This window comes from Triturus cristatus, chromosome 2_2, assembly GCF_964204655.1.
Source record: "Triturus cristatus chromosome 2_2, aTriCri1.1, whole genome shotgun sequence".
Classification (NCBI taxonomy): Eukaryota; Metazoa; Chordata; class Amphibia; order Caudata; family Salamandridae; genus Triturus; species Triturus cristatus.
In genome coordinates, this window is record NC_140582.1 from 1,214,480,513 (window position 1) to 1,214,503,018 (window position 22,506).

Below are 22,506 nucleotides of genomic sequence, written 5' to 3' on the forward strand. Positions count from 1 at the left end.
ACCTTCTCAGCTCTCAAACTCATCACCTTAGCCATGGTGGTGTCCCGCCTGGACTACGGCAACGCCCTATATGCAGGTATCCCTGCATATAGTTTACGGCGTTTGCAGCAGATACAAAACCAGGCGGCCCGCCTGGTCTTCAATCTTCCCAAATTTCACCGTTCCTCCCCCCTCTTGAAATCCCTGCACTGGCTCCCTGTGCGAGCCCGAATCCAATTCAAGCTCGCCTCCATCACCTTCTTGGCCCGACTGGACCTGGCTCCAGCATTTATCTCCTCAGAGATCACCCCCTATGTACCCACTAGGAAACTCCGCTCGTCCTCCCAGTCCCTCCTCACTATCCCACGCTACCGGACAAAGAAGTGGGGAGGTTCGAAATTTGCTACCCTTGCCCCGATCCTCTGGAACTCCCTTCCCCTGGATCTACGATCCATCACCCTGTACCCGCAATTTCGCAAACATCTCAAAGCCCATTTGTTCACAAAATCCTTTGATTAAATCCCCAGCAGTCTCTCCCGTTTTAGCCCTGGATCTGGTTAGCAGTAGCGCCAAGAAACCGCAGGTGTACGAGCGCTTTACAAGTATTTTAAAACTCAAACACACACACACACACACACACACACACACACACACACACACACACACACACACACATGGGCAGTCACTGGGACAGCAGTGCAAGGAGTAACACTAACACCGCTTATGAAAAAATATGAAAAAGGGAAAATATTTTGAATGTCTAAACATGTATATTTATTAAGTACCCCTTTACAACTAAAAACAAACAGTACTTTTAGGTTCAAGTTATATAAAATACTTATTTCAACGAGGCTTCAAAAACCTGCAATAAAACTACTACTGCCACATCCATTACTGGTGAAAGACAACAGCAACCAAACACAAACAGCCTGCCCAGATAAAAAAGGAAGACACAGAAAAACACTTACTTCACAGTGTCGGTGAATCTCTTTGCTGCCTTCCCTCATTTGAACAAAACATTACCTAAGGAGAAGACCGGACTGACAGGCAGTGGATCGACATCTTTGGCATGCACAGGGAAGCATTTATTGCTAGATGTCGCCTGTCACTTGATGCAACCCGTGTTGTTGCAGACTGGAAGCAGGAGTAAAATTCACCTACAGTCTGGCCCAGGCAATACCTGCAAATATCAGGATAGTAGCCTCAGGATGCTACATGGCCACTGACCTTTGTGTGGAGACGATGTAGAAAACCCACTAGCAAGCTGATCACAATGGTTGTGACCGGTACTGAGGAGCATCGTTAGCCGAGCGCACCCTGCACTGTCAAAACCAGTTCTGATCCACCTTTAGATGAAGAAGCACCAGACATGGAAACTGCATGTCAGAAAGATAGCGTGACCTGAGAGACACGAATGGGATACCGGTGGGCCAATTCTTGGAATACAATAATATACCCCAAGCCATCATCACCCTCTGGGCGCAGGGACCTGTGGAGCCATACACATCACTGCCATTACAAATTATACTAACACACGAGAAAAGCTTCCACTGCGATCTACAGCACCTTGTACGCACAACAATATACAACAGAACTGCTGCAGCTAAAGCGAAGAGGGCAGCAGACCTTGGAACTGTACTGACGGATAAGAAATTGGCGGGTGCTAAATCACAAGTGAAGGAAGTCTCTAGAAATCCATGAATCCGCTACACACAATTCAATGACTTACACCAGACCTATCAGACAACGAGGCACATTCAATGTATGTTTGCAGGGGCTTCATCGGAGTGCCCGAGATGTCACCATCAGGATGCTGGTTCCTACCACATGGTGTGGTTCTGCCAGATACTTTGACATGCCTGGAGGGAACTGGCAGTGTTCCTCTCAGAATTAGTAGATCGCATAAACTCCTGACCCCTGAATACTGCCTTCTGGGTATCTGACCCAAAACTAAAGGAGACAGATATATCTGTAGGTTCATTGAGTTGCCATGGTGCTTTTTAAGAGGCAGAGAGCAATATCCTGGGAGGCCAGTGACATGCCTGTAACAAAGAGCTGGCTAAGGGCATTTGTTGAAATGAGTTAAGGCACAATCGGATGCCATTACCAAGGCCTGACTCTTGGGTGAAAGGGGGCCAGTTGACACTATCTGGGACACATATATAACAAAACTGGGGGCTAACAGTGACGAAAGACCACCTGAGAAGGGGACTGACACCATGAATGATTTGTGTGTACTGAATTGTTGTAATCCTAACAACCTGTGAACCCTAACAACTTTATTATTTCCTATAACTGAGACTTGGTGTCACCCGAGGAACTAATCAAAAAGTGACTCTATTGTACGTTAACTACACTATGCACAAGATCTCTGGCTCCTTTTGCAGCAAATTGGGCAACGGACTCACGCCCAGCACAGAGGACTGCCTCCAATCTGTCACTCCAACACCGGTGGTAATGTATGGGCTCGGGCCCATTTTGTTGGTTGTTTTACTCTTAGGTTTTGTGAAAAACCAATAAAGAAATTGTTAGAAGGTGGTTCCGACACTATGGGCCGCCCAGATTTTTCACTTTTTGAGCACCTAATTGTTGAGCTTTTACTGTGGGGGAGCCTCATAAGTTGGGACTCACCCACAGTAAACTCAGGATGTAAGAGACTGCATGGGGATTTTACTGGTGTTCCCCTGGCTTGACCAGGCCACTGTTCAGCAGCTGGAGTAATGGACACCGGGCTGGTTACATGAAGACATGTGTACATGTGTGTGCACATGTGTACGGGCTGCGCAGGGGAGATTCCTAGCGTGCGCAGTCCAGGAGCAGCTACAAAGTGAATGGTGTGGCAGGACTTATGCAGTATTGGGTGGTGACATGGAATAGGCTTTATACACTGGAAAGAAACATGCCAGGAAAAGTCAGTGTGTCCTACTGTTTTTTCACTTCTTTATTCCCCTATGGGAATGTGGAGGCAGGGGCTAGATTAACTTCAATTAGGCCTACAGATTCCAGACACGCACTTAAGTCCAATGTAGCAAATGTGAAAAGAAGTATTCTGCAGAGTCCAAAGTCATATTTGTACTACTTTTGGGTCATCCAGAACTGTCATATTTCTCTGAGCCAGCCATGACCAGACCCAGGCTGAGGGCTGACCTCAGCTCAATGGATTGATAACCTTTCTTCCACAAGCGAGGGCCTCCTCTCCACGAAGAGATGATGGGTGGGGCTACATGCTCCTCCATCACTATGTGCCAGGCACAAGGCTGCACCAAGGAGGGAAGGAGTTGGGTTTCAGAGGCCATGTGGCCAGAGACGCCATTTTTAACAGAGGCTGGACAAGAAGGGGGGGGCAGGGGCAGGGACGTGATGTGTCGCTGTTTGATAGGACCAACAGAGACTTCCTGCCAGCCAACTACTCAACTTTTAAAAAGTGCCTGCACAGGAAGAGAAGCTCTCTCTGGGTGAGGTCTGCTGAGGCTGAAGGTGCTGGAGCCTGGCGCAATGGGCAGTTGGAAGGAGAGACCCCCTGACTGCCCTCAGGACTCTAACAGCACCAGAAGAAGAGCCCAGGACCGGTGCGCAGGAGCAGTGACCTCTGCGCAGGGAGAAAAGAAGCCACGGAGGAGAGCCAGGCGAAAGGCTGGCGCAGGGAGCCAGTGAAGACAGCACCCTGCTGAATCAGAGACCGCGAGGGCGGAGGAGAGTGTTTCCAGCGGCTGGGGCTGGAAAAGAGGAGCATGAAGCGCCCCATAATGCCACGCCAGGCATTTGGAAATCTGCCGTTTTGGTGCTTTGTGGCCCCCAGAGGAGGGGGGGGGTCACCCTCACTTGTGAAAAGGTGCTGGGGGAGCTGCTGGAGAAGCGCAGTCTCCTCCACCCCCCAAAACGAAAAAATCTGCCATTTTGGTGCCTGGTGGCCCCCAGAGGAGGGGGGTCACCCTCATGTGTGAAAGGGGGTGCAGGGGGGCTGCAGGAGCACAGCAGCCTCCCCCAGCATAAAGAAGAACAATCCACCCATAAGTTTCACGGGGCATCTGAAAGAATAACCCCTCAAGGGCTCAGCCAGCCTTTAACACCTTCTAGGCTGGAACTTATGTTCTACACCTGAGGGTGTACTATGAAGTGCATCATGGAGTGAAGGGCTGAGTTGGGGATGTCTGGAGAAGGGCATCCCCTGGAGGTGAAGTGGTGTAATTGCACCGAAATGCATTTACTATTGGTTAAAAAAGTGGACTGAAAGTCACATGTGTAAAGTGAAGTACCAGTGTAAGGTGATGTTAAGCTAAATGGAGTTATGTTGCTGGACCTTCCTGCTAGGGGGTCTGGCTGTATTTACGTAATCCCATGCTTTTACCTGTGATTCCTTTTAAAGTGAAGGAGAAGTGTAGTTGCCAGGAGTACTTCTTTTGAAGGGACTGTAAGTCACATGTGTAAGGAGATGTCATAAGCCAAGTGGGGCTATGTTGCCAGACAGTCCTGCTAGGGTGTCTGGCTGTATAATGCGCAATCCTGTGATTTCATCTGTGATGCCTTTAGGGGCTGTAATTGCAATGCATTCAAATGATCAACCAAGGTGATGAGTATTGTCATTCTAAAGTGTGCGTAAACATGGATTCTTGCTGCTGCGCTTAGGTGAAGTCCCCAGACTGCTAGCCCTTAAGATATAGAGGTGCATACTTTATGGTCAGTAGGAGATGCTCAGTCAGGGTCATGTGTCACCAAGGCAGGTTTACCCCTTTTTAATGCTTGTTGAGGTAATGGGGTGGGTCGCCACTGGGATGGTGCCAGTGAGCAGGGCCCTCGCTCCAGGTTATGTTCAACTAGCTGCATTGGGGGCAGGTTGATGGGCATACATGGGAGTGGTGGTACTAGACCCCACACCCCTTTGCGGGAGGGATGGAGATGGTTTGCAATGTCACAAAGTAATTCCAACAGCTTATGTATATTTGTAAATTGGTGCATAGTATTGAGTGGTGTGTGTGTTTAATAAATGTACTCTTACTGTTATAAAGCAAAGTACAGACTGGACAATCAATTATTAAGTGTTATTTTTGTGCACCGGCAAATGGCGATTACTAGCCCACACCACCTCCCTTGAGTAAGCCTCAGACTGCTCTGCAACGCTACCCTCCGAGAGTCAGGCGCTACAATTGGGTGTTTGGTTCCCAGTGAAGGACAAATGTAGTCATGTTATTTGTGCAGGCCTCACAGATGCTGCCTCGTTTTCCAACAGAAATGTAAAAAAAGAAAAAAAAAAAGAATACAAATTACAAAACAAGACATTAAGCTCACTGGGCAAGAGTTTCACAGGCTGAAAGATCAAAATGTGCAGACGGCTTAAAAAACTCACCGTGATGTTTGGTGCCCAACGTACAGAAGCATTAAAGTAAGGAGATACACGTACAACTTCACCAGGTATCGAACAGGGAGCATGAGCAACACCACACACATCACATGACCTGAAAAGCAACAAGTGTCAACATATTAATAACCCAGTGAAAAACAGTCTAAAAGTAGCAAAAGCAACACTCTTGCATCGCTACAGATCGACACATTATCAATATTTGCAAAGACAGAAGATTTAAAACTAGGTACAAATACATTTTCATCTATATCCATGCTTAGACCAGTTAAAAGTAGCTATTTGGGTGGGCAGAGAAGGGGGCACGACAGGGGGCACCATCTGTGAAGGGAAGGTCTGTGGAAAGGGGTATGAATAGAAGGTGCACACCAGCACCCTTCTTTAGGGGCCGGACTGACGTGGGCAGGTAAGTGGATTTGAGGAGTTACAGGAAACGGGCCTCTCAGTCTTTAATTAATTCAAGGATAGCAGTGGATGCACCAAAGGTCCCACCATACCAATCACACCCGCCCGTAACTCGATGTGGAGCGCTCTCTCTCATGGGCATATCACATGAAGGTCAATGATCATCCTTACGTAGAGCAAACACTATATCCGAGTGCTGGGCATCGAGAGGTCAGTCTTTGTCATTAGCGGACTGCAGATTATGATATTCATGTGAAACAAACGTTAAAAAGTGGGAATTCAATAGTGAAAATGTAAACGCACACACAAGTGGGTCTGCTCAGATTTGGATTCTAGGGGGAAAATCCCTGAATTAAGAGCTGCAAGAGTGCTGCGGGTTTTGCTACTCATGGGAAACGCAGCAAATCTCTGCCCTCCATTAGTGAGAGGGGAGCCATTTTTGTACCGAATGAAAGAAATGGGGATTTATTTTTGTGAGGATCACAGTGTGTGTCCAGCGACTAGGCGAAGATCTCCTGCTTCTAAAATTCTATTTTGACGCATTAAGAAATTGTGGAAATCTATAGAACCCATACATACACGAAGCATTCATGCATTGCAGAATATCATCTGAACAACTGAAGATTAAGAAAAAAATTATATCTTTTTTCAAGACAAAGATTGTGTGATATAAAGTTTTGTGAAGTACTGCGTGGGAAACTCCATACCTAGGACAGGAATTCATTAGGCCTGGGCAGAATTAAAATTCCGCTACCAGAATTTGGATGACTCCACGTTACACTTGTAACCTGAAATTCCACCAATCAGTGTGTGGCGGAATAATTCTGCCATTTGCACCTCGCAAGCACAAGAGGATCCACAATGCGCGCTTACAAGTGAGATGGGTGCAAGTCATGCTGATTTTCAGCTCAGACCGTGCTAAACAGCAGAACAAGCAGCATATTTTCTGCTCGTTGGCAGAATTTTGTGGAATTTCGCTGATTTTTTCTGTAACTCCGCGCCTTTCAACGAGGTCCGCCCACCCCTAGATTTCATTATCACTTCCAATCTCTGATCTAGCCGACACCTCCCAGAGTTCAATGCAAAGAGAAGGAAATAGCAATGTAACAAAGGGGAAAGCAAGAGCTAAACATTACACAGCAGTGGGGGGGACGTCATGAAAAATACTGCTCCTTATACTTGCATCATTTATGTGTTCTGAAGTTAACCACTGACAGTTTTTGGTTTCTGCCCAACAATAAGCACCTCCTCAGGCAAGGCTGGAAAGAAAAATACTAGTTGATAAAAAGAGAGCGTGCCAAGATGGCTGCACCCAAATCCAAGCATGAAAATGCTGCTGTGTGTCCGGCAGGTGCACTCAGGGTTGCCTGTGGGTCGGACACCCCTGGAGCAGGAAATGTTCAGAACACACACTCTAAAAACTAACTTATGATGGTGCAGTCATCAGCCTGCTGCATAGACATCACTTTGTGCTCATCAATGGAGCCCACAGAGTGAACCTTATGAAGGCCATCAATTGTGTGTTAGCATCACTGATGAGCAAGTGTTGCTCTAAGGGCAACTACATTATTAGTATTTGTTTTAATTAAATAATCACTGAGGCGAATCTCACGCAGGGCTTGATCGCTTATGCGAAACTGGGGCCTACAAGGACACCCGATCAGACACAGCAGCTGTCAGCAACAACCGCAAGAGAGCAGAAAGGTACAATGTAGTCTAAATGTTGTACACTTACAGAATTTTAATGTAGAGAGTTTTAGAAATTGTCATTCAGGGGTAGTTATTTGAGCCTTTTAAGCGTCTCTACAAAGCTTCAGCTGCATAACTTTCACGTCACCTATCTGAAGCGCGCAGTGTGACGCAGCTTCCGTGCTTCCTATGTTTTGCCCTCTCCATCTTCAGACGCAAATGTTGCACCATTTTATAGCTTTTTGTTGACAAATTTAGTGTAGGTTTTGGTTCTACTTTTTTATTTGTTTACTTCCATGCCTCGTAATCTTGGTTAGCTATAGTAATTCAGACCCAGAAAAGCGGATTTGTTTTTATGTCCCAATATTGGGCTCTCCGACAGCCTAGTATGAGATCTGCAAGCTACACAAACCACAAAACACACATTTTAAAAACGTGCATGTAGGTCCACTATGTGCTTGTCATTTGCAGAGATAACTAGCTAAACCTGTATGCGCCTTAGGGTGGAGTAGGGGTCAGCAAGACCAGGAATGAATTGTGGGCTCAGTATGCGCTGGCTGCATGGTCATTCGGCCACAGCAGCTAAAGAAATGTCCTTAAAAGTTTAAGTACATTTATTTCAAGCCCAATACACTGATCTTTTTAAGGAAATGAGTGGTTGGAAGCCACAAAAAGGGCGCTGACCGAGCCGTCACTTTCCCTCCCATCTCACTTCAAAACCACCCATGTGCACTACTCTATCCGGAAGACTGGACTCCTTCCGTTCACCTGCCCACAACCTATAAATCTGCTTCCTGCAGGGTTAGTCATGCAGGTTTTCACAGCCCGGCACACTTTACGCCAACAGAGCCCTAAGCAAAGAACAAGTTGCAACAGGAAAAACCTGCTTCTTCAAGGATTCAGAGTATGCAGTCAACTGGGAAGACCACGTAGACGTCCTAGAACCAACCTCTTATGTGGGTTCATCCAAAGGTCACAGATAGAGAAAACTAGGGCAAAAGTCACACACATGCCAACCCCTGCCCATCACCACTGCAAAGTAACTGCTGTTCCCAAGCAGTGTATTTAGCCCAGACACCACCCTGCCCTGGTAGGCATCGATCTGCAGCGAGCACTCCCACTGATTCAGCGAGGCTAAAGAGGGCACAGCGGCTCAGAGCAGGACCTTCCACAAATGTAACACGAATGACCACAGAGTCAAACAGACCAAGGAGAAGTAGAAGAAAGCCCTTTACAAAAACACAAACTGCGCATGTGCGTGGGGAGGGTGGGCAACGTAATGTCTGCAGGTAAGGCCGCAACTAATACAACCACACATCACCTCCTTCTATTAGAATGACACTGCAATCCAGGTGCCTTTAGCAAATGAAGATACCTGTGTTGCAACTGTTGAAGGCAATGTAAAAACCAGTGTGACAAGGTACAAGGGGGGGGGATGTGCGTGCAATAGAAACACTGGTGTAGCAACATGGAGTCTAAGAGGCTGGCCAGGATATGAAACAGAACTATGGTGAATCTGAGCAGCACCTCTGGCCAGCAGCAGCAATGAGCAGCATATTATTTATTAGATGCACCCTGAATATCTAAAATGCTTGGACGCAACAAAAAGGAGCCTTGGCAATTCTTCAGGAGCTAATAACTTGACTGCACATGAACAATGTACATTATACATCCTGTACAGTAATTAAAACTGGTATCATTTTTAATACCATAAACATTATGACTGGCACTGCTCTACGGATGCGGCTCGAATGTGTATCTGCTGTGCTTCCCATCAAGAGCACACATTTCCCCTGCAGAAAAATAATGATTCTGTCTACTGTGATACATCCTGAGCTAGTTTAATAATTATTTTTAGTACCTTTGACTTTTTAAAACCCCTTTGACTTATAAAAATCAATTGAGGGTTGCTCCCATTTTCCAAAATGTTCAGGCTTGGAAGAAGAGGGCCACATGCTTGATCTACCCACTGCCAAACCCCCGCGGGGTGGAATGTCCTGCTCACCGAGCAGCTCGAGGAGTTATTGAATACTGTATAAGTGCCCCTTCATCAAGTTATGTAAAATCCAAGGCATTAAAATATTATTTCTGGTACGTTGTGCTGCAAAATGCACCAACTGGCCAAATTTAGCCCCAACGGCCTTGGCCAGTCCAGGAGTACCACATTAACCCACCAAACGTTCAGTTTTCAAACCTGTGCTGGGTGCAGGGAGAAGGTGCAGAAAACTAAAGATTTTGCATGGATTTTTATCGGGTGTAGTGACAACTATTTCCAATAAATTCAACATAAATCACACTGTGTTTTTAATAAATTGAAAGCTAACTGAATTCAGGTTTGATCAATGGTGGTAAATTGTGAGGATGTCTGCTATAACGAGCATTAATAAGTTACGTCAGTCAGAACCCTTTTCAGAGGGCCATGGGGCCTGCAAAGGCTACTGGGCCAAACTGTGGTGGTTGAGGCCGTTTATTCCTGATGTCTTAGGGTCAGTCCTTCTAAGGATTCTGAGCCATTTGGCCAAGTACCCATTCTGCACTGGACTCACAGCTATCAATGAGGACGAAAAGTCAAAGGCTCCCTCAGTTGGGCAGGGGGACGATGACTTAATTAACTCAGAATGCACACAGTACAAAAAATAAAATCAATGCTTTTATAAGAAAAAGTTGTATTTTATTTCTGACTCTGCACATGCAAGGAATATCAATATGCACAAGCAATAACGCAATCCCTTAGAGGTCAGGGCACTGGTAGTGGTCAGGTAAATCTATGTCCCATCCTCTTCCTTATAAAGTGCTCAGGGTTATTTCGCATTCACTGGTGGCCACATCCAGGGGATGCTCACCATTAGACTGTACTCAAGAGTTCCCCTTTGAATCATTAGGAATTAGCCAATTAGACTCAGAGAAATCAGGCTGCTCGGGAGGGGGCATCCTTCCTTGAAGTCCTGACCAGAGCCCAGCGAGGATGCGGCATTGTCCGTGGGGTTCTCTGAGGTCAGTCAGGGGTAGCTCTTTCGCTGTGCCTGCTCGACCAAGCGAACCCAGCCTGTCATTTCCTCAGGCAACGGCCCAAAACTTCTTGGTGAAGTTGGTACCGGCAGCCCCTTCTGGCATACCAGGTTGCTGTGGTACTTTACAGTCCAGGCACACTGAATGGCCTCAAAGTGCTGCACATTAGGAGAACATCAGTGAAACCAGTAAAGGTCACAATTTTTAAACGCTTTCCAAACTGCACCAAAGCAGATACGTTTCTTATTGTAAAACGCTTAGGATTCCAGACCTGGGCAGAAAAGGAATCCCTTCTACCCAGTTTATTCTTACACCTAGATTTAGGTATTTGCAGTAGATTAAAAGTGTCGCTTCGGAGAATAAGAAGACAATTTCTGTTTTGAAATAAAAAGTCGTACTATGCCCCCATTTACAAGTCCAGCAATAGTAGAAATCAGGAATGAGAGTGATAAAGCCATCATACAAGATTAAATTGCTCTAGAAATGTACCAATATGAAGACAACTGTTTTCGAACAGAATTTCTTAACCCAGGTTTACCAGCTGACTTCACGGCACAGTAACACCTTGTTTCCGGCCCGGCTTACAATAAAGAGGGGGAAAAAAAAAAAAACGATGACAGAATGACAGACACGGGAGACAGACTGATCGACGTTGGAAAACAGACGAGCTGAAGGCTGGGAGAACCCATGACTTATAACTTAAGGTTCCGAGATGTCATCATCAGGCCAAATGTGTTTGGAATTTCCACTGTCGTAATCAAACTAAAAGTAAAGGTAAATTCCGATTGTCATACCTGAAAATTTCCCACCACTGTTAATCAACGTATACGGTCTTATCACTCAGTAGCACCCAACTCTTCTCCCGTTCCCTTATCAATGATATTTTGAATGTCCCTGCCCTCAGAGCCCGGCGGCGGTAAGCCTTCTTAAGGTCATCATCTGTGGCATCCCTGCGCACTCCCAAAGCTTCGTAGGACACTTCATGCTGACAGCAGCCCACAGTCCGCCACCACGCTGAGACCGGGACTGACAGAAACAGCATAGCAGGAGGTGGAGACAAGAACGGACATGACGTCGCCAGTACCTACAAACGCGTGAACGGTAGTCACACTAGCACTAACCACAACGAGAGAAAGGCACACTTAGGGTAGTTAAGGGTACTCAAACCATAGCAACCCGGGAATCTCGGCAATCTTAGACTCACATTGGTTCACCTCTCTGGTACGAAATAAGAACATTCCGACCTCTTTTTCTATCCCCCATTATTTTTCATGCTGCAGTGTTATACACTGATTTTTGTTTTTGTCTTCATTTCAAAAACATCAATTCTGTGAAAAAGAGAAGAAAGACATTACATATTGAAGAACGTCCTATGCCCATTTCTTAAGAATGTGCTGCGTGCTCGCTTCTGCGCGCAAATGCGCTGGTGTTCAAGCGTGTCAGACGGACAGAAATGCAAGCTCAGAAGAGGCCGGGCATACACGAATGCCATCTGCTGCCTGTTGTTTTGGACCGGGCTTGTTTATCATCTCAGGTTGAGCCCTTCCATGACCAGCAACGTAACACAATTCCCTTTTTGCGTCATTGGAGAGCTGGTACATTGTCACGGTAAAATGTTTTTAAGGTTCTTGAGAATAGCGAAACTGCCACTGGCACAAAGTCTGTGATTAAACTGTAATGTCTTAAATGTACAGTCCTCTTCCCTTAGGCTGACGACGTCATGGTCATAAAATACCTACTACAGTCAATGAAAACAAGCATTGGCCGCGCGGCTGTGAAAGTGACACGGCCGTGTGACCCGCGAAAGTGACACGGCCGCGTGACCATCAAAAGTGATCGTGATCAACGACAGATGGCGGCTGTGCACGCACGCGTGAACGCAAGCGCTAGGCCACCAAAAGCCTGTGGCAGCCCTTTGAAACCAACACACTAAAAGTCTCGCCAGACCAGCGCATGTGCTGGGTCAGGCGAGACCTAAAAACGAGTTGTCCCGATGACTATGAGAAGGGAGCCTTCAAGTTAAGAAGGACTCGGGATGTCTGACTGGCAGCATTTAAAAATAGAAATTCATAACTTCCTGAAGCAGAAATCGGGAGTAATTTAGGATCAAAACAGAGCGGAGGATGAAGCAGCCTACAGCAGGTCTGAAAGGAGACTCGGATGTTATTCAGAGCTGGCGGGTGTTGAAACTAGTGGGGACAGGCCCTCATATCTAATTTTTATTTTTTTTCAGTTTAATGAAGCGCAAACTAGATCTGAAAGTATTGGAGCGCTTTATATGAGCACCTGTTACAATACACATTCATGTATTTTTAATGCACTGAAAGATTAAGTGTTTTGCCCCGAATCACATGATGTCGAGTCGATGGCGAGGCTCAAACCGGGTTCCAGTTTCAGAGTCGGCAGCTCTGGCCTGTTACAGATCTTCTACACCCACCTCCTTAAGCATACAGGCTGTGCTTCCAGAATGATCTCTGACAAACCACGGGTTGCTAAATATTTTCTTTCCAGGGTGCATTTGTCTATTGCAGTACTAATTTTGATTTCTTAGGCATCTAGTGTCCTCAATCGTTTTGGTTGCAGAATCGATGTGGTACTGTGTTTAATCATGTTGCGCAAAGCCAACGGGGGAAGCACTTGTGATAATAAGAGGCACAAGTTTACACTCGTTTTGCACAGAGTAAAAATAAATGCTGCCAAACATTGTCCTGCCCTTTGGCCGAGATGGATTAACAAACAAGGACTGACATGTGGTGTAGCGGGGATGGATACAGACACGAGCAGGAAACAAAGAGAAAAAAAATAGTCACCCAAAATGAAACAAACACAGAAGCGTAAACATACCAGTAATTGGGCGGTGTCCCATGGAAAAAACAAAACACAAAAAGGTGGGACCAAGAGGAAGGATTAACCAATAGCAAGTAAGCAATTTTGAAGGACAATCTAAGGGGCGAAGAAAAAGGCAATGGGCGGGCTCTAAGCCCATATAGTGATACAGTATGTCTTGAAGAGACAGCGCATGGATTGCGTTGCCTAGGCTTGTCCTAAAAAGCTAGGTAATAAGTGTCCTCTGTTGCAACAGAGCACCTTTTTATTTTCTAATGGTGGCAGAGTTCAAGTAGTCTCCAACTCAAGTTTTTACTAATCGGCGTGCACCACATTGAAGAGCGACAATGCATTTCTCTGCTCACTGAAGTGCGACAATGCATTTCTCTGCTCATTGATTTATTACAAAGTATTGGAAAAGTGAGTGGTTCTTCCCAACCACTGGTTACTCCTACTTAGTTTATCATACATTAATTACTCTGCCCTGTAAAATATCCTCTTTCTGAAATTTGTATTTGCTGACGATTGTACCTAAGCATTGTGGAGATAAATAAAGAGAAAATAAATCAATCAAGTTTGAGGCAAGTGAGATCCAGTTTTGCTTATCTTCTGTAAATATTGAAATATGAGTATATCTTTTATTCACACTTTATCAACATAAGAAAAGGGCATGCGATTGCCCCGGCCTGTCCATTTAATTGGAGTCTTTAAATGACTAAACTATATATTATAATCTGTCTGTGTACAAATTTGTAATGAAGGTAAATTAGTCCAGTAGCCAAGATGTAGATCAATGAAGGTTTATTAATGGAGTTCTTAAGTGGTTTGAAGATAGATATAGAACAAAGCGAGCCCCACCAGGAGCAGCTTCCTTGCTGCTCAGCCCATAATCTCAACTGACACTCCACACACAGTCATACCAGCATTCCATTACCTCACCATGCACACCAACATTCCACAGCACATCCTCACTGGCTGAGCAGCAAGGGAAAGGAAGCAGGAAAGATGTATTGCACTGGAAACCAGATACCACAAAGTTTTAGTCCTAGCAACTCAATGTAGTGCTCAAGCAACAGACGCAGTTCTACACATGTCCCTTCCAAGCTGTCGAGCACACTTCCCTTCAAATCATGTAGAATTGATCTAAAATTCTAATTTAAGTGTGGACATTCCAAATAAAGCAATAGGGCTACTTTCAACTTTAAGCAAAACTCTAACAGAGTATCCTTTGTACGTGCCATTAAACCTTTAAATGCCAATTACAGCAATAAGAGTATTTCCTCTTACCATGTCAATGTCATTTCTATACACTGTTGTTCTTGATTAAAATACCAAAAGGTAGAGGTTTCTCTCCCGTTCGCTTGTAAAAGATTCCACGTCTGCTTGATAGATGCCTCCTCACTTTCAAGGCAGCATCACACTCAGGTAATGTCCTTCCCCCTCACCAATATAGATGGTCTCTCTCCCTACATAGAAGAGGGCCCTCGACATAGATTCCACTCTACATTGTAGCATATGCTCTTTCTCGCTCTTGCAAAGAATCACTTGCAAAGTCACTAGGTCGACGTGTAATTTACTAAAGCATGCAGCAATAGCATATTAAACTTCGACTGAGGAGGGAGCCAGCAGGAATGGGTAGAGGACTGTAGTTGAAAAGCAGTACTTCATAAAATTCAATGCAAGCACTCGAGTGGAGATGGAAGGATACACCCAAACTAACATTAGGTGAGAAATAAATACTCCAGAGGAAACGTCAAATTGCAGCGGACAAAGTTTCAACCAATGACTGAAAAAGGCTTTCCAAACAAAACCAGACAGGTGGAAGAGATGGACTCAAAACCTAATCTATATATTGATACCAATACATCTGTTTCGCAGCTGCATTGCTCAGTCAAAACCCAGGCCTAAACTGTACCCTCGCCCCATATAGTAAATGACAGTGGCCCAGTTTCAGGTTTCCCATTTTCTTTTAGAAAAATGCGCTCTCGTCAAGCAGCACAAGCCCTTCCCCTTTGAAGAAGACTCCCCATCTCACTTTACAGATGCCTCTCAGTCATTACATAAGGACCCTCTCTCTAGTAGTAGCTGTTGCTCTCTCAATAGAAAATGCTTTTCTTCATCCCTTTCTGCACAGACATAGGCTGTCCCTCCACATCGTCAGAGGAAGAAGTTTTCCACCACCTTGTCCTATACCTTAAGTAGGTCTCATTGGCTCTATAAGTGTCCCCAGGCACTATACCACTTCGCAGGTAAGTCATATTTGGTGCTACAAGTTTCCCCCGGCACAGTGCCACTTCCCAGGTAGATCACATCAGTGATACAAGTCTCTCCAGGCACTGTGCCTCTTCCCAGGTAGATCTCAGGGTGCTATACGTTCCCCAGGCACTATGCTTCCTCCCAGGCAGGTCTCATCTGTGTTGCAGGTCACCACAGGCACTATGCCTCCTCACCAGTGCCACAGGTCTACCCAGGCACTATGCCTCCTCCCAGGCAGGTCTCATTGGCGCTTCATTTCTCACCTGGCACTATGCACCTTCAAATATAGATCTCACGGGTGCTACAGGTCACCCCAGGCACTGTGCACCTTCCCAGGTAGGTGTCATCAGTGGTGCAGGTCACTCCAGGCACTGTCCCCCTTCCCAGGGAGGTGTCATCAGTGCTGCAGGTCACCGCAGGTACCATGCCTCCTCCCAGGTAGGTCTCACTGGTGCTGCCAGCCCTACACCCCCTAAGTTCCAGACCCTCTCACCCCCACTGACAGCGACTCACCCAGGTAGTAGAGCGCCCAGACGGCACTGGCCTGCAGCAGGAGCGGCTGCTGGCCTCGCAGGGACCCCGGGAAGCTCTGCACGTCCCAGCGGTAGAGCAGGTCCAACAGTGCCAGGCCGGGCACCCGCAGCAGCACGTTGGCCGTCTTCTCCATGCCTGCCCCGGTGAGGCGGACACATGAGCCCGGACACCGGCTTCGAGGGTCAGCAGAAGGTGGCAGCAAACACCAGCACTGCCCGTGCACGTAAGGTGCACACTGCACATGCGTAGCTCAGGACAACGGGGCGTGGCCACGGCAGACGTCCCCAGATCAGGCAAACGTCATAGTGCCACGCTCGCGTACTCTCGTTCCGAAGCGCATGCGTCGAGAACGTTGGCAAACAATAATAGGACAAGAGAACTCGACAAGCCACTGTCCTCTCTTTGTGTTTACTGCCATGATAAGCGTCTGGGTCTTTAACTATCATCAGGGCCACTGAAATTATACGATTGTGAGGCCGCGGCGATTTTCGCATAATTGTAGATTTGCACATAATCCATCATCTGCTGCAAAATCCGCAGATTTTAACAAAATAAAGTTTTACCGACTAGCTTAAACGGTACAAAAGTTAGTAAAATCGCAGCCACTGGTGTTGCCGCTCAGTGGAAGGTCCTTTACAGAGGTTGATTGGGCACATTGCTATATATGGGTGTTAAACTGGTGCAATGAGGTGCAACTAATGCCCAGACAGTGTTATAAACTTTAAAATTGACAAAAGAATGAAAGTAATATTATCACAAAATGTGCTGCATAAAGCCACACAATTTACTCAACCCTGCTGCACAAGTTATAGGAAACACATGGGTAGACGCTGTTCACTCACTCATTTCACAGGCTGGACTGCCAAGAAGTTGGGCCCCACTGAAATATGCTGAATTCGACCCGCTGTGATTTTACAACACTGCGACACAGTCAGCAACACCTGTATGTCTCCTGCTTTCCTTTTCCAACAGCAAAGTGCAGGTGACGGGGGCTTTATTATTTTAAATTCAAGTTGGAACCAAAACGAAAGCCATAGTTAAGGGGCTATGAGGGACCCTTTTGTTCAAGTATCCTCCAGTCGCGGCTCCAGGAGGGAGTGCAGCGGGGCGGTGGGGCAGAACGGGGGAGGGGCAGGGTCTGGGGCAGTAATCTCCGGCATACGGCCGGCAGGAGTTAAGTACATAAATAAATAAAACAAATTAAATTGCGAGTGCTGCAACGCCATTTGCGTTGCAGAGCGCACAATGTAATTGGTTTGACTCGTTTTTAATTTGTTTGGCAATGTAATAAGAGTGGCTCCTAGACTATCTGGAGCCACTCCTGCTCCCCAGCTTTCTGTCATCCTAAACCCAGACAGGCAATCCACATTCCAGCAGAGGCACACAGGATGATGAGCAAGAAAATACCTACTTTCTAAAAGTGGTATTTTCAAACACAGAGGGTCGATTCCGATCCGGTTCGGACAGCTCTCCGAGAGCTGTCTGTAGCCTTACCTTGCGACCGACACGTACCCGTAGCCGGTCCGTCGATGAAGTACTGATGCAGCGTGGAATTTTAAATCCTCCCTTCGTCACAGACCAAATATCATACTAGCATATTCGCTCAATACATTCATTGGTGGGGCCCATAACACCAACACTCACACTTCATTGATCCGTTCTCACGGGAGAGATACATTTTCCAAACGCTGACATGAAAGGAATACCTTTTCACCTAAAGAACTTAATTTACATGAACATACATTGAATACCTTTATTAAACTCTGCTCTTTGAGATATTCCCTCCATTTAGTCGACAGATCAGTTAGTTGAATTGGGATATTTGGTGACTCAATTCTTTAATCTACATTTAAATGTAAATTTGATACTTGTATAGCGCACTACTCACCCGCAAGGGTCTCAAGGCGCTTGTACGAATACCGCTGTGGAACCCATCCTGGCTTTCCCTGTGAGGCGTCCACTCCTGGGCACCGCCAAGGTGGAGGCCAGGCATCCTTAGCGTTGTGGGGGCCGTTGTGGAGATTAAGCAAGCTATTGCCCAGAGTTGCAGAGTGAGACTCCATGATTGGAATAGGCACCGAGGTGAGAATTATCAGATCCGTGGAATTTTGAGCCCAAGACCCGCCGAGGCGGGGAATTGAACCCTGGTCCCGGGCTAGACCTCTGCATCAGGGTCTGCCGATCTAATCATTGAGCCACACTTCTCCATTCTCCATTTAATCTTATTCTAATCTCTTCAAATATATCACCCGACACAATTGTTTGTTAAAATAATAATTTTGTTTATCTAATTAATTGCAAATTTAATAAGTCATTAACCAAACCACGGAACATCATATTTACCTAATCTGGCTATTAGTCGTCCTCTAAGTCAATCAAGTTGTGAAAAGTCTTTAATTCATCAAAGTCAGGCAGCAATTCAGTCTGTCAAAGATTCAGGAAAACAGCTGTCCAGCAGTGTCACCGTCCTCTCCGTCAGCATAACGTCAGGAATCAGGAAAGATCTGCGTCTGAGTTTTTAATTCGCTTTGTCTACCAACTTTTATAACTAAATTAACGTCAAAATGTAACAAAAATCAGCTTTAGGCAGTCCTGATTGGTGGGTTTGGGGTTGTTCGGTGAAGTTCTCACATAGTCTATTTGGTTAGGTCATCACACTTGCTGGTTCCGGTTTTAAAGACAGTCTTTTGTTTAATAGTCTTGGCAACTCTCCCAGTGCGACCTTGATGGGTACATCTTGAATGGGGTCAGGACGAGGCCACTTGTTGCTGGCAGTGGCGCAGGCGCACTTCACCCGAAACCTCGTGGAACAGTGACTAGGGCCGTCAAGTCAAAGTCAGCCATCTTTACGAAGGCCCAATCGGTCAACTTAAGCAAAACAAACACAAAACGTAATTAAAACATTGAAATAGCTAATAAAATGTTAAACCCTCACTAATTCCCTTATGTGTATGTGATTATCTAGCATGATAGCAACATTCAAAGCGTTTATATTCACCCAACGATGTCATCTGGTGCAACTTACAATTACGTCACAAAAGCAACATATATCATGCAATATTCTAATTTTCTACCATTAGTATGCGTACATATATTAGTATACAAATTATTTCAGCCATGCTAATGCAAATCCCACGTGTAATTCTTTCATTAATACAGTTGATTAGATATCACTTCAAACAGATTCATATTTTTATAATTAATAGATTACTCGGATTAATATGAACATGCAGAAATGGGAGAGGGGTATAGAAAATTTTGTACTACCCGCTCCATCAGTACGATGCGCATACCTGCCAAAAACCCGATCGACACGTAGGCTGTGATTCAAGCTTCATTCTCTGTCCGAGCCGTAACTCCGAACGCCGAACCGAGTCGCCTGGAAGCAGTATCCATAGCAGTTTCCGCCCTGACAAGTACGATGCGTACTTCCTACGCGCCGGATGGGTCGCCACGTACGGCACGTCACATCATCCGTAAAAGAAGCATATCAGGTACGATTCGCGCCACAACTCAATCCACGGCTACGAGATATATCAGCTGGCAACGGGTACGAGACGGAGCAACAAGCAGCGTGTACGAGACAAACACATCATGAATCCCATCGTGCAGGTCATACCAGTACTCTACATCTATGACCGGATCAGGAACAGACGCAGACGGCGCAGACGGTAAGTCAGACACCTTCCTCACAAACATACGACACGTACCCGCAAATTGGCACACACACACAGGGGATCCACATCCTGGTCACTAACAACAGGCCACCATAGGGGTTGTATGGCCGGCACCACTACCCCCCCACCCATAGGGGACCTGTTGCCCATAACAACTGCCACCCCCACCCATAGGGCTTATGTTGCCTATCACCCCTGCCACCCCCACTCATAGGGGACCTGTTGCCCATCACTACTGCCACCCTCACCCATAGGGCTTATGTTGCCCATCACCCCTGCCACCCCACTCATAGGGGACCTGTTGCCCATCACCCCTGCCACCCCCACACATAGGGAACCTGTTGCCCATCACCCCTGCCACCCCCACTCATAGGGCTTATGTTGCCCATCACCCCTGCTACCCCCACTCATAGGGGACCTGTTGCCCATCACCCCTGCCACCCCCACTCGTAGGGCTTATGTTGCCCATCACCCCTGCCACACCCACACATAGGGGACCTGTTGACCATCACCCCTGCCACCCCCACTCATAGGACTTATGTTGCCCATCACCCCTGCGACCCCCACTCATAGGGAACCTGTTGCCCATCACCTCTGCCACCTCCACTCATAGGGCTCATGTTGCCCATCACCCCTGCCACCCCCACCCATAGGATGGGTGATGCGCCACACAGCAATCACACTCCAACATTAGGTATGTCAGCAAAATACATCCGCCCTAACATCATGACAACAGTGTGTAGTCTGTGACAAATTCCCACAACAGTGATTATGACTTTGAACATACAATGTAACTAACAGCACATGTGTGACCAACAAATGAGTGTGGCCTACACAAGGCAAGCTTCACTATAGCACTGTGTCAATGTAAAAATAACACCCCCTCACTGTGTAGAACCAAAGTTAAGTGTGGGGTTCCAAACTGCAACAAATGTCAAGCATTGTGGTGATGGGGTCTAAACCCCACCTCATCACAGTGACCAAAAGGTAAGTGTCATCATGGTCAAAGCTGCAAATGCCAAACAGCATGTATGATTCCTGCTCCCAACACATGAAACACTTTTGGGGCAAACTAGTGGTTGTGTCCCATACCAACAGAGATGTGGTGAGGCTAACAGTGCAGTGTAAACAAAACATACTCTCGGCCATGTGCAGACAAGCACCACACATGGGGGCTGACAATGCATACAGTGTACAATGACACAAGAGCAGAAGTGACCATCACAAAGCATACACACATCTCGAAAATAGACACACTAATCAAAACAACCTGTGTAGACTGTAGGTGTCAGGTCACAAACTCACATTCCATGCCAGCAATGGCACCTAACAACCAGGATGAATGTGCAGAATGATGACTCACAGATATGACTCACAGGGACAGCAGGGAAAATCACAGAAACAGCATCCAGACAATGGCCCACAACAGCAATAGCAATGCACTGATGCAGATGCACAAACACAAACAGGCAACCTCACACTGCACATCTGACACAACATGTGTGTGTGTGTGTGTCTCAGTATCCCCAGGCAACTACACAACACATGAGGGGGGCTGAACCACAGTGACACAGATGTGGACACAATGCCATACAAAAGTAAACCATCAGTGGGACACCCTTAGTGGGCAATCAGGCATTGTGAGATGAGAGGGAGAACAACAGACACATGTGACACAAGCTGGAATGAACACAAACTAACACAGCAAGAGACTGACACACAACAACACTACCCCCAGAGACCAAACATTGGGGTGACACAAGCATGCATGACACCTCCACTGTGATGACAAAGGTAGATGTCTTACAAACTGTGAAAACCAGACATGTGTCTTGTGCCACAAACGTACATCACATCTACACAAACACAAATCACTCAGCATGGCCAGTCATCCATGGACAAACGGGAGCTAGGGGCCCATCCATGCAAACATTAAAATCAGTCCACCCTCAACACCACACACCCTGAACTGCAACAATGTGCATCAGCGAAGCCCACATGGACAGGTGACATTGCACATGAACCCATGACAAACACAGTAATGTTGGGAGGAACTAAGGTGCACAGACTCATCACACAAGGACAGTTCACAACCCTGGTGAATGACAGACATACTGCACAGTATGCGGTACCTGGCCATGATGTCAAAGCCCACGTAAACTTCAGAATACCTCCCACAGTCCCCGGACAGTGCAGAAGCCAAGGAGAACCACAAGGCACACATGCTGACACCTGCAAACATTGCAGCCCTGAACCCGGCAAGTGGGAGCAGTCACACACACATGCACATGTCTCAATCACTGAAAGGTATCACCTAGGGACAACTACATGATATTGTGAACTAACAAGTGCCTTTGGGACCCCTGACTGTGTCCCATCTGCGTCTGACAACATCACCACAACTCAGAACTGAAAAATCCCAATGATGAAACACCAATTAACAGTAGTGTGTCATGCACCACACATCTGGTAGCCCATGGCAAAGTTGTGGGATGAACACAGTACCACTCAGCAAGCATAAACAACAGGAACATATCAAGGGAACACTGCCTGTGTATGAAAAGGGATGTGAACACACACGCACATGCTCACACAACACACACCATGGGCCCAGGCTATGTCACGGAACAACACATCCATGACATAGCCTGCGGGGACCCAACTCCTGTGGGAGCCCAGCTGTGCCAAACATAGTCACAGCACGTCTCACTCATGTCAGCAGAACACTTGGTCAGTCAGCCATCAGTTACCACACAATGAAGGCTCTGGTCACAA

At 46.5% G+C, this 22,506-nt stretch overlaps 1 protein-coding gene across 1 annotated transcript in view; it reads right to left on the reverse strand.

Annotated features, from left to right (window-relative positions):
- LOC146863414 (RING finger protein 145-like) overlaps positions 1-16,316 on the reverse strand; it is a 65,516-nt gene extending 49,200 nt beyond the window's left edge. The window contains exons 1-2 of the mRNA XM_085642846.1: positions 16,034-16,316; positions 5,324-5,432 (exon numbers count right to left, since the gene is read on the reverse strand). Coding sequence (XP_085498972.1) covers positions 5,324-5,432; positions 16,034-16,187 — 263 coding nt within the window. The 5' untranslated portion in view covers positions 16,188-16,316. The remainder of the gene's footprint in view (positions 1-5,323; positions 5,433-16,033) is intronic.
- Between the last annotated feature and the right edge of the window lie 6,190 nt (positions 16,317-22,506).